Consider the following 12,452-nt stretch of genomic DNA (forward strand, 5'->3'; position numbering starts at 1 on the left):
TTAAAAAGTTGACCACTCTATTTTATAGTGTTTCCTCATTTAAGATGTTTTTTTATGGTGTGTGATGGCCACTATAAATCTCTCTCTCTTGTGCTATGCTGAATTACATTGCAGCACTTTACGTTGTGGATTGGTCGCAGTGTAATCATATAAACGTCATTTTGACCTCTGTGTTTATCTGCGTCCCAGCCAATCAGCTCCCTCTCTCACACACTCTCCCCACAGAGCTATCTAAAGGAAGCCGTGTGTTTGAAGGGGGCAGGTCTTTCAGCCATCAGTCACCATCTGACTGACAGTTCAATCTGATACACAGATTCCATTTGCTGTGCTTTACAAGCAGCAACACTGATAACACACACAGATGCCCCTTGCACATTTACGTACGCGTCTTTGTGCATGTGTGTGTGTGTGAAGGCACGTGTGTATGTGTGTGTTTTCACTTTCTCGTCTCTCTTAAGCTGCCTCTCAGGGGTTTTGTTCTCCTCGGGGCCAATCCTCTCGTCAATCTCCTGTCCGCCGTGTCTCAGACTTTGCGCTCCGGAGGAAAAAAAGGAGAATGAGTTTGGCTCACTCCCATTGATATTCAGCCTTAAAACACAACAATTTGAAGCCATAGTGTCGCATGAGATGGCTGGCGATCAAAGCAGACACGGGTTCACTCACCGTTGAGCAAATAAAACGATAGCTTTTGTTTAGTTTGGAGGCTCTCCCTTCAGGGTAATACTCTTCTTGTAGAACGATGCACTCTGCCTTGTGGAAAAGACTGGGCTCTGACAGGGAAGGTTGATGGGGTGAGCTCCTCTGAGAATAGCCACTCAACCCTTTTCTAGGAGGTGGAGGGAAGAAAAGAGTTTAATCAAGGTCATATAAAGCACTGATTGTGTTGAATCTGGGGAAGAGGAGGAATTAGTGGGGGTGCTGGGAGAAAATGTGAAGAGCTGAGGTCAGGCGGATGGATGAGTGGGCTGTAGATACACTGAGAGATGGACTGTGTGGGAGAAGCAAGATACAGAAGCAACATTCATCCTTAAGCCACACAAGCAGATACCTTCTCCAGCCTCATATGTTTAGATTACTGAACGTATGTTCAGTTTGTATATGGACATATACATGTAATGTACAAGTAGAGGTAAAGTTTTACGGCATTTGTTGCAGGATTAATCAGTGACTGATAGCCCTGCATTAGGACCACCAGAAACGGTGGAGATAACAGATCAAAGCTGTTACTGTTCTGTCTCTCCTTGGTTTTTCTATTCGACAAGCAGACATTCCTCCACAGTCCATTTCCCGCTATCTTTTTTTCTGTCCTTGACAAACAAAACACAGAGAAAAAGGCAGAGAGAGACAGAACTGGAGTGTGTGAAATGGAAAGATCAAAAGAAAAGGTGAGGCGGGAGAAAAAGAGGAAGGGCCGGACACATGCAAACAGGAAGGGAGTAATTGAAAGCGAAGGAGGGTAGAGAGAGCAATTGGCCGCGTCTTCATGTTGTGATCTGTCAGCGTTGACAGGGATGAGCGGAGCAAACATGCATCTCCCTTGTCCCCTTGGTCAGTTTCCATGGAAACGCTATTTCTCACCCTTACACATATACAGTACGTTCATCCTGCTCGCACTGTATTCCCAGCCGTCCGCATGTGGTTCAATTGGACTTTATGAAAAAGTAGAGAACTAATGATGTCTTTCATGTGGACTTACATGCAACACAGGATCACTGTTTGGCTGCCTATAGTCCCAAGCATCACACCCCGAGGAAGAGCAGCTATAGCTTCCACAGGTCTGAGGTTAGAGCCACAATTTACCCAGCCGTCATGCAAACACTACAATTTGGCTGTCATTGTAAGACTCGGCCATAGCCCTCTAACGAACAAAAGTGCAGAGGCCAAGATAACAACGGTAGGAGAAGTCACTCGGAATAATCATTTCCATGAGTTTATGTTTAGAGAAATGCATCAGTGAGCTCAAGGCCAGCGAGTTCAACCTGGAGCTGAGTGGAGATGAAGGGGAGCCCCTGGTGGTCAGAGCTGAAACTGCAGCACTCTGTCTCTTACTCTGCTGTTGGATCATATTCCATCACAGGCAGTAGTGGAAGTACTCTGATCCTTTAGTTAAGAAAAAGTACTACTACAACAATTTAAAAGTGCTCAATTTTTTTGCCTCTCTCCAAACTTTAAGTAAGTAAAAGTATTATATTATAAAAAGTAGTAAGTAAGGACTTGCTTTTGTGGCTTGTATATTGTCATATATGACATTATTAATACTGATACATCAGTGTATAGCATAATTTTACTGTAGCTGGTTGACATGGAGCAAGTTTAGGTAGTGTAATGACGTGGTGCCCAACCTTGGGTTGACGCCTCTTTCAGAGGGTCGTATGATAAATCTGAGGGGTCGTGAGATGATTAATGGGGTAGGAAAGTTCTGCTACACACATTTGAATTCATTTTTGGTACTTTTCTCATGAAATATTGCATAATGTTATATGTAACAACAGCTCCCGACCAGACACTGTTTTTTTGTAAGAGGTCACAAACTGAGAAAAAAAACTGGGAACCACTGGATTAATCTATAAAAAGTTATTGCATTTGTTAAACCTGGTCATATCTTTATATGTGAAATCTGAATCTTTAAAGTAACTGGTAACCATAGCTGTCACATTTTGTGGAATAAAAAGTACAATATTTCGTACTTGAATAAATACACCTGTGATCACAAGATCTCATCATGCAGCACTAGAACAGGTTTACCGTCTCAGTAGAAGATGGTGATTTTATTGATCCAGTCCAGTCAAAACACCACGTAACTCTAACTCACTTTTAATTATATTAATCTCTCTAAACTCTAGAGAGTTACTGTTTTTTTTATCTATTTAAAGTGTGTCGGCAGTGGAGACATGTCAATGAAAAACATTTCCAGTATCTACAGAAGGTCCTCTGTTTTCCTGTTTAGCGCCACTTAGGGGCGTCCAGGAGCTCAATGAAATTTGTTGACATGGCGTTGTCTCGTGTAGCCTAAATTGATTGACTGATGCTGTCAGCCCTCCTGCTCAGTCTGGTCCAGGAACACTTGGCGAGCTCACAAACTGTAATGGAATCCTCTGACTGGAATAAAGAGTCTAGACGGACCCATCTCCATCGACATGTTGTGAAGATCACAATGCCTGTGTGTCTGTACAGCACCTGCCATGTTCAGCCCAGGTAATTAAACGCCAGACGCAAGCGAGAGCTGCAGAGACAGAGACACAGGCAATGGCCGTGAGCTTCATACTACATTAACTCCTTACGTCCAAGTGTTGGATCTTAAACCTTAAAGCTGCCAACAATCTCCAGCTCAAGCTTGTCATATAGCTGTTGCTGTTATTGCTTGAGAAGCGTGTCAGTGGCTCTAAATGGTCTTTCCAAAGCCCAGGGTGCTATGACATCAATTATAGTGATGGATGACGGAGGGAAAATGGATGAAACACACAGGTACACGCACAAAGATGACAACAATACGACTCCGACCTCCATCGTCCAATAGTTTGGCTTCCATAAAACTCTGACAGAAGTGAGAATTCACTTTCATTCGGCCTTGTGGACATTATCTCCTCTTTTGTTCTCACGTTAGCTTTTGTAAATAACTGTAAAAGTTTATCCGCGTCCCGATTGGCTGTGAAGCTGCTCAGTGACCTCCAGCAGTTGTGTCATTAGCGCGGGTCACCTCCAGCCCCCACACGCCATCAAACACTTCCCTGTGAAGTTGCCAAGGGAGCTTATCATGCCCACAGTTGACCGTGAGAGTTTTCAAAAGCCAGTTTAATGTTTAACTCGCAGTACCTGTGCGTGGGATGTGTGTGTGAGCGTGCGTATTTTGTGCAAACGACCTTTCCGAGTGGGCTTCTATGCATGACTGTGCACATTTGTTAGTGTGCAGTTGAAAGAGTGTACATTCTCACTCATACTGTAGCATATGTGGGTGTATTTACAGATGCGTGTGGTTTGGAAGTTTGTGTATTTTGTCTCACTGGGATGTGTGCACAGTGTGGAAGGATTGATTTATACCTCCTCCACCGTGTGTACACATGTCCTTCAGTTGGATGAGTTACACAAAGTGACACTTTGTGTGTGTGTGTGTGTGTGTTGAAGCACAACCTGTATTTCTGTTCCCACACACACACACCTCATTGCTCTGTTCTAGTTTAGTAGATATACATGTCTACTTCCTGTTAAGCACACTCGCTTTCCCAAGTGACCTTAACCTGAAGTCTAGCTCAGGGTCTCTCACTGTTTGAAAATAGCCATTACATTCTTCCAGGATAAAATGTTTCAACTGTTGCATTTTCCTTCATTACAGTCCAGTTTGACGGCGTGGAGAAGTCTCGAATGTCGCCCACCAAGGACGGGAAAACTCGCCCGCTGCAGCGACACTCCAGTGGATGTCTGGTCAACACCAAAATGTCTTCGCTGGACCACTCCTCTCTCGGGGAGCGTATTGACCCCACCATGCCCCTGGAAAGCCAGTTGTGAGTCGGATCTCGGTGTCGCTTTGTTACATTTTATTTGAAATGCACCACTTTGGCCCATCATGAGTAGATTTGACCCTCGTTGTTTGATTTAACTTGTTCTATTTTCTGCCATTCCTTTGTTCCACTTCTTTCTCATCCTTGTTTCCTGTTGTTCACTGTAGCTGGTACCACGGAGCGATCAGCCGAACAGATGCTGAGTCTCTGCTCAGGCTGTGTAAGGAGGCCAGCTACCTGGTGAGAAACAGCGAGACCAGCAAGAACGACTACTCCCTCTCCCTTAAGTAAGCAACACTCTTTTTTTTTAAAATAACAAGCCTCAAACAGTATTATCAGATACACACCAGAGACACACAGAGCCAAAGAAGTGTAGCAGCTACACATGCATACCGGTGGAGTACACATTGTGGACGAATCTTGCTCACAAAGGTCCTTGTATACCTGTGCCCCAGTAGTCTGCTGACTCGGCCTTTTCAATATGGTAATAAGTTTCACCTCTCAGACCTCTATCTCCCACCTACATCCTGCCCGTCCCTTGTCCTCCACCTCCCCCCGGTAACCCCTCTGACACCGTCGGCTCCTTGATTTGCTGATGTGCCCACAACACAGTTAATGTTGCCCTTCATCAGCGACCCCCGATCCCCGCCGCATCCAGCGGAGGGTTCAAAGGAGCCGCTCTGATTGGTTTAGTCTAGTCTGACATTTGGTAGAGGTTACTTTAGCTTGAAGGCCCCGCAGTGAAATCACTTCCCATTCTTTAGACGGGAATGTGCGCCTTTGGCGGGTTTTAGTTTAATGATTTTTCACTGCCAGCTGCAAGTACCAGGTGTCAGAATCATAACCACACATTTGTAGCCCTCTGAAAACTTGCCAAAGTCAACTTTGGTAAATTTACTTCAGCCATCAGCTTTAACATTTTAGTATCTTTGCTGACAAATGGTCTTTTCACATTTACTTTATATCCAGTCCATCTTACATTTCCAGGCAGGCTCGACCATATGACATTTAGAGAAATCACCACAGCTCCATGACGACCTTCAGATGAGATGAAACTATAATATGCCACGAGACGTTGATTAGTCTTCGTTATTACAGCGGAGCTCATCTTGCTGGAGGCTTATACTGTACGTCCTGGCAAGGAAACATAATGCTTTCCACTGCTCCCATTTTCTCCATGCTACTGTAGCTGACTGTCTAACTTCCTGTCTCACTGACTGATCATCCGCTTATTTTTCTGCCTTACTCATTAAAAAAAAGCCTAACTTACTAACTAACTACATGCTGAGCTGCCAACCTCTTACACACATTCTGACTGACTACAAACCAAACACTAAATGCCTGTATGACTGATTGAGTACAAACTGATTTAAGTAGCCTAAAACTGGAATGTAAAGTTGCCGATAATTTTTTTCAGGCCAAATTAATTTTTCCTTGGAGATAAAAGGGATGTAAATGTGAGTCGGAATACATTATTTAGTACTCAAAAAAAAAAGCTATGGTCAAAAGGGACATCCAGAACAGCTAACAGAGGATTCATTATTATTATTATTATTATTATTATTTATTTATTTATTTTTATTGTTATTATTATTATTATTATAAGTATTATTTATACATGTATTTATTTACTTATTTATTTTTAACCTTTCATTTAATAAACCTTTATTTAACCAGGCAAGTCCCATTCAGATTACACAAACCTCTTCTCCAAGAGAGCACAGCAACAATGCAGTGTTTCAAACGAGGTACATGCAAAACATACAAAACCCATAAAACAAACATACAGTGTCTCAGACAACATACACACAAACACTTAAAACACAAAAAATGAAAACACAGTACACTGTTTCAGTTGAGATACACGTATACCGAATCATATGTCCAGGAAGACAGACAGGAGGAGACAGACCTAGCTGAGGAAGCAATTACAAACTTCGATTGAATTAGCCTCCAAACCCTTCTCTACATTTTTGTATGCTCTAATTGGGATCATCCTATCGAGCTGCAAATGCATCTGCAAGTGGATACAGGCTGCAGGGGCAGACAACATAAAAGCCTGTTTGGTCTATTTCAGTGCGAGCCACGGGGACAGACAGTAAGAGGGTGTCATCTGAGCGCAAACAATAATTACTAGTTTTAGGGGACATATACACACAGAGATAAGAGGGGAGCAGACCAAAGATAGACTTATAAATAAATATGTACCAGTGAGTGAGTCTGCGCAAGGCCAATGAAAGACACTGAACTCATAATACATGATCAATAGCTGTAAAGTGCTATAAAACTAACTATAAAACAGAACTATAAGTGGACTAGACCCATACTCATATAGGTTTTTGGATAAAGGGGGTGTGACGTGTGATAATGCAGGGAGTGAAATTGACAAATGCTCTTCTAATAAGCTACATTTTTGAGCATGAACATACTGTATAATGATATATTTTTTGTAAAGCTAGAGAGAATTAATCCACCCCATCTCTCTATTATGGTGAAAAGGGAGATTACCTAATGCTGGGGGCTTTACCTCCCCAAATGAAATGGCTGATTGCTAGATTCATTGGAGGAATTGAGTGAAAGTTTTTGGGGGAGGAAGACCAGAAGGGACTGGAAAAGTGCTGAAACCTATATGACTGAATATTTTACTCACGTAATAATGTCTACCAGGCAATAATAAGAGCAAGGTATTTCATCTTAGATAAAAGTTTCATTTGATTTAGAGTGTGGGGTTCAAAAATGTTTTAACCTTCTGGTTCAGTAATGGCCTCACTAACATTCATGTAGTACTGTAACATCCCACAGTTGAGCAGCTGACCCTCACTAATGAGCTGCATTAATAGAGCAGATGATAGTGGAATAGAGTTAGTAAAGTGTTTTACTAATGGGCTACTCGGCTGCTAAGGTAGAAAGAAGCTTTACTTGTTAATTTATTCATGGTGATTAATTCAGACCATCATGCCACTTCCTAGCCTGCTTCTCTGACCTAAAGTTTACTGTTTTCAAAAACCAAAAGCAAGTGGTTTGATGACACTCTGTGACACCCATAGTGGCTGTTTGTCACACTGAGAAGTAGAAGAAGAGAAATAATGCGGTGTGATTCAGTGGGAACTGCACCGTAGTGTGGCCTCGACTAGCAGAGGTACTCTTTCCCACTTTTTAAATCAACTCAAGTGAATGACCTCAGGGCCAGCCTGAAGCTTTTTGGGGCCCTAATCAGAATGGGATTCAGTGGAGCCCTGGTGGCCCTAAGCAGACATTTATTTTTTTAGTGGTCAATTGTGGTGGAAATTTTCGTCTTAATAGAATATAAAACATGAGTTCACGGAGAGGGGCTGTCCCTGTACCCTGTATCTCACCTGGTAGAGCGGGCGCCCCACGTACCAGGGCTCCGTCCTGGCAATGAATTCACAGAGAGCATCGGTCTTTCAGAGTTTGTTTATTTATTGCAATAAATAAGGTTCAGATTTTCAAGTGCGGATCTCCCACCTCGCCAGGCTGGTTAGATAAAGAAGTTCAGGTAAAGATATTTTCACCCTTGGCAGGCGTACTTAGTGAGTGTCTCTTTCTGCCTCTGTCTGTTGAGAATGAATAGTTGAAGGCTTAACTCCAGGACTTCACTTCTGATAACATTGGTTGTGAGTCTGAAGGTGAATTCCACAGCTTGTCAATTCTGATACCATTGGTTTAGAAGCTGAATGCTGGATTCCACGGGAGGCAGAAAGAGGATTTAAATAAGGATTTCACCTGCCAATACACTCCTCCCTTTTAGCATTCCATGCTAACTTTGGGACCTTTACTCATGTGAACCTTATAAAACTCTGAATGACTGATGCTCTCTGTGAATTCATGTTTTATATTCTATTAAGTGGAACATTTCCACTAAACGTCTGCCTTAGGCAACCCTCACAGTTGATAGGGGTTGGTATTGATGAGGGCAAAAGTCAAAGTGATAGAGAAAGAAGCCACTCAAGCAGGGGTGGTCAAACCTGTCATGCCAGGGGCCACATGGGGGAAAAGTATATCATCTTGGGCCATGAGCCTTTGGATTTAAGAGATTGAGTTTGAAGCACTTTGTTCTGAACACTTGAATCTGTAGCAAGATGATTTTATCACCATTAAATTTCACTCACCAGTGAAGATCATTTCTAATGGGAACAGCGATACTTTGCCTCAGACTGAAGAATTGCTGTCAGGTCAAGTGCAAGTCTTGTAGTGGAGACTCAAAGTACATCACAGAGGTGACTTTCGTGTTGGACCTCGGTCTGTTCTTGGTCTGCGTCAGAAGAGAAAAATGTTTTGATTTTTTTCTGTCATTGTCTTGGAGTGGTACGATGTATTATATTGTAATAATATAGCTAACTGTTCACAATTTACTGCATTTGCGAGCTAGAATGAGAAAGTAAACAAAAAGCATTAACATAGTTTTTGAAGCTTTCTGCCTCTGTGTGTTTGTGTAGACATCCACGTGTATATTTGTGTAAGTCGGCTCCAGGCTGTCACAGAATGTCAAATCTTGTGCCTTTGGCATCAATCAGATCAAGCTACGAAAACAGCGGGCCGATGCGTAGGAATGACAGGTGCCACCGTACTGCAGGCAGAGGTTACTCTGAGTTCAACCTGCACACACACAAGCCCGTCTCCCCCGCTGCCACTGAAAATGAGTAGAAACCCAAGGTGACGATCCTCCATGTCTGAGGTTGCTGAAAAATGTATAAGGCCATGAGGTGGCACGCATGTGTATTGCATTATTGATAAAAGACAGACGTCGTTGAGACCTCCAGCCTCAAGAGTCCTCTGGCCTGACGGAAAGCATTTTCTGTCTGTTTTGCCCTCCTAACCCCTTTTTTCTGTTCACCAGCCCCTCTCCCCCTCCAATCCTCCTTTTCTCTCCTTTTTTCTCTCTCTCTGTGGAGAGAAACCCTTTTAGGTGTTTGAAACATATTAAACCCCTCAGAAGTCTGTCAGAGCAGAGTGTCATCCTGTTTCTCACCTCGCGAGAGAGCTCTGCACAGCGTGTTTCCACTGGCTGAGAGGAGACATTGGTAGTGAAAGAAGAAAATCTATCCAACAGAATCTGTTTGATGCCAAAGCACAGACGGGGAAACTAAATAGCCAATTGAAAGAACAACCAAAAAGTCTTTGCATCTGCAATTTAACTCTTTTCCCATAGGTGCCTCATGCTTATATGGTGTCTTTTTGATTCTGTTTAGACAGAAAAGATCGGATTTCCTCGAAGCAATATTGATTTGTAGCAGCTTATTTAGCCAATTGAAGCCAAGTTTTTCAGTCTTCTATGTTCCATCAACAGATGGGATATAGATGGCAGATTTTGTTTCTTAAATTCTGCTTAACTATATCCTTTTTTACATCAATTGTTTTATTACAGAATGGTTGGGCTCATCTCAGGTAGACTCATTCAATTTGTGCTCATATGAAATAATGGGCGAACAGGATATCCAGTAATGCTCAAAAAGGTCATCGCTTCTGCTAAGGATCATTATCTTTTGGGCGGATGACTTTGCCTTTTCTGGTGGTGCCACAGATTGGCAACACTGAGAGCATCATTCAGGGAGCAATCCAATATGTTGAAGGTGGAGAGATAAGCTGTGATTGCTGTCAGGCTGCTCCTGCTCTGAGGACTACAGGGTTCAAATCAAAGTCATAAACCTCAATAAACAGGACGGCGGACCTCCCCGCTGAGATTAATCCTGATTAGACAATAGAAGCCCACAAACACACAGGGATATGATAACACCACAAAGGCCTGTCCTCTCAAAAATAGCCCCATATTCATTTTATCAACAGCCGTATTTGCTCTGTTGTCCTGGTTTCTGTCTCCGCAGGACTGAAACGTGATAAGCAGCCCTGAGCACCGACTGGAAAATCATTTGGGGAATCTAAAAATGCTGCTATTGATGTGTTTGCCTTTTTAAGTGTGGCTCTGTGTAACCTAACGCCAGTCTCCCAGCGCTCCACATGAAGACTCATCAAATGCACTTTTCAGGGAGGATTTTTTTTTTTTTTTAGATGAGCTCTCCTGGCACCACTTGCAGAATGGTTGAACTGTAGAGACCTGTGGCGAGGGAAATTTGTCCTGCTCTCCTCAAATCGTGATGAACTTGTTAATAGCACGAATAAATATCGAGGCCAGAGGAAATGGAGGTAAATGGAGAAGTCTGATAGCTGTGTTTACTCCAGTTTTATAGCCCGGCAAGCCTGCAGCTTTCTGCCTCAGCTCACCTATAAAAAATTATGTTAGTATTAAATATTCTCCATCATCTGCCACATGCGGTATGGAGGATTCCAAAACACCGATTGCTTCATCTTTTTTTTTCCTGTAATAATCACACTAAAGTTAGAAAAAAAATTAGTTTCATCATGCATAACCTCACAGGAAGGAATCTCCATTTATCGGTTTACATGTATTCTTATTCTGGATGGATGTCCCTATATTGAACCCTGTGCATTCTTAGCTGCCTTCCTCTTCAGTGTTATCTCTGTGCCGGTTTCTTTCCCTGTGCATCAGGGACAGAACACATCCGCAGGCTTTAACACATGCAATTACGAGATAAGTAAAGAATGGACTTGCATTACGTTTAAGGTGCCAGAAGCCCAGTTCTTGCTCCTGTTCATCACAGATAATGGGCTCATCCACAAATATGTGCACATGTTTACAGTGGGAATATATTCAATGACCTAAAAAATATGGCTTTTGCTAATTTCCGTTGCTTCATTTGTCCGCCTGACTATTCATGAACCCATATAATGATCAGGAACAGAAACAAATATACATGTAACAGAGGAGCATGGCATGTGATAAACCTCACCAACACTCTTGAGCACCCTGTTTGGTTGGACCGCAGAGGGCCGGCCCTACTAACGCAAACGTCTGTCACTGAGTGAGCGACTGAGTGATGAAGTTACACAATTGGTTGGCCAAGTGTAGTATAGTGTTGGAATAACTTAAGTTGGCCGTTGCTCTTTCAAAATGAAAAGGTGGGAACAGTCCCTATCGGCGCATTTCCACCAGATCCGGAGACGGAGATCGTCTCAACACTTACCATTAATTTCCTATGGAAAGCAGGATAAGCAGTCGCCCAGTGCATGGTAGGACTGTTGCAACGAGTTGGAGAGGGTCTGTATTTGCATAAAGTTGAAAAATCTCAACTTTATGGAAATGAGCCCGTTCAGAAGTACATTTTTGTGGATTGTTTAGACGGAATAACAGAAAGTTTATGAGCAGGCTACCATGTTGTTTCCTGTTTGAAAAGGCAAGCAGAAACCCAGGGACCAATCACGTGCATTCAACTATAGGGTACGTCACCGCTTGAACTGAGTGGAGCAGCGTGTCCCCCGGTGTCCTCGCCGGACCTGGTGGACATGTACCGCTGGATTTAACATTATAGACATGACCACTGACTATTTGTGTAACAATTTAGCCACAAATTCACAGACTGATCAAACACGGTCCAGCCATATACTCGATTTTGACCGAGTCTTGTTTCACTGTATCCTTTGAAAACAGAGATGCATCCTTATGTCTGTCACAATGATATTACCACATCCTAGTCTTGTTGATAGAATAAATAACATCTCTTCTACTTAACATCTTGTACACACTTATCCTGCATGTGCACAGTCCTCATGAGAGAGTCCTATTCCACACCATCTTTGACAAAACCAGGATGCTTAGTGCAGATAACACTAACAGGCCCCATGAGTCAATGGGTCTGCAGCTTTCATGCTTAACTGATGTGTTTGGCTGCTTGTCACAGCAAGGGTTGGTGAGAACGGGTCATTTTTTTGCATTTGAGCAACAGGGGTTACATTTCAGATTAGGGAAGTAACCGATATGAAGTAGAATAGGTGGGAGTTCAGTGAACTGGAAAGAGCTGGTGCACATTATGTTGATGACAGGCCATAATGCCCACTTGCAGCAAGTGAGTGCAAAGTATT

The 12,452-nt window shown here is 42.8% G+C and overlaps 1 protein-coding gene and 1 long non-coding RNA gene across 6 annotated transcripts in view; both read left to right on the forward strand.

The window, feature by feature from the left end:
* LOC141753017 (uncharacterized) overlaps window positions 1-12,452 on the forward strand; it is a 602,052-nt gene that overhangs the window by 247,086 nt on the left and 342,514 nt on the right. The window lies entirely within an intron of this gene.
* shf (Src homology 2 domain containing F) overlaps window positions 1-12,452 on the forward strand; it is a 108,898-nt gene that overhangs the window by 91,259 nt on the left and 5,187 nt on the right. For all 5 annotated transcript variants that reach the window (XM_074611142.1, XM_074611160.1, XM_074611152.1 and 2 more), the window contains 2 exons: window positions 4,331-4,499; window positions 4,664-4,783. In XM_074611142.1, the coding sequence (XP_074467243.1) occupies window positions 4,331-4,499; window positions 4,664-4,783 (289 nt within the window). The remainder of the gene's footprint in view (window positions 1-4,330; window positions 4,500-4,663; window positions 4,784-12,452) is intronic.

The sequence above is a fragment of the Sebastes fasciatus genome, chromosome 2, assembly GCF_043250625.1.
Source record: "Sebastes fasciatus isolate fSebFas1 chromosome 2, fSebFas1.pri, whole genome shotgun sequence".
Taxonomy (NCBI): Eukaryota; Metazoa; Chordata; class Actinopteri; order Perciformes; family Sebastidae; genus Sebastes; species Sebastes fasciatus.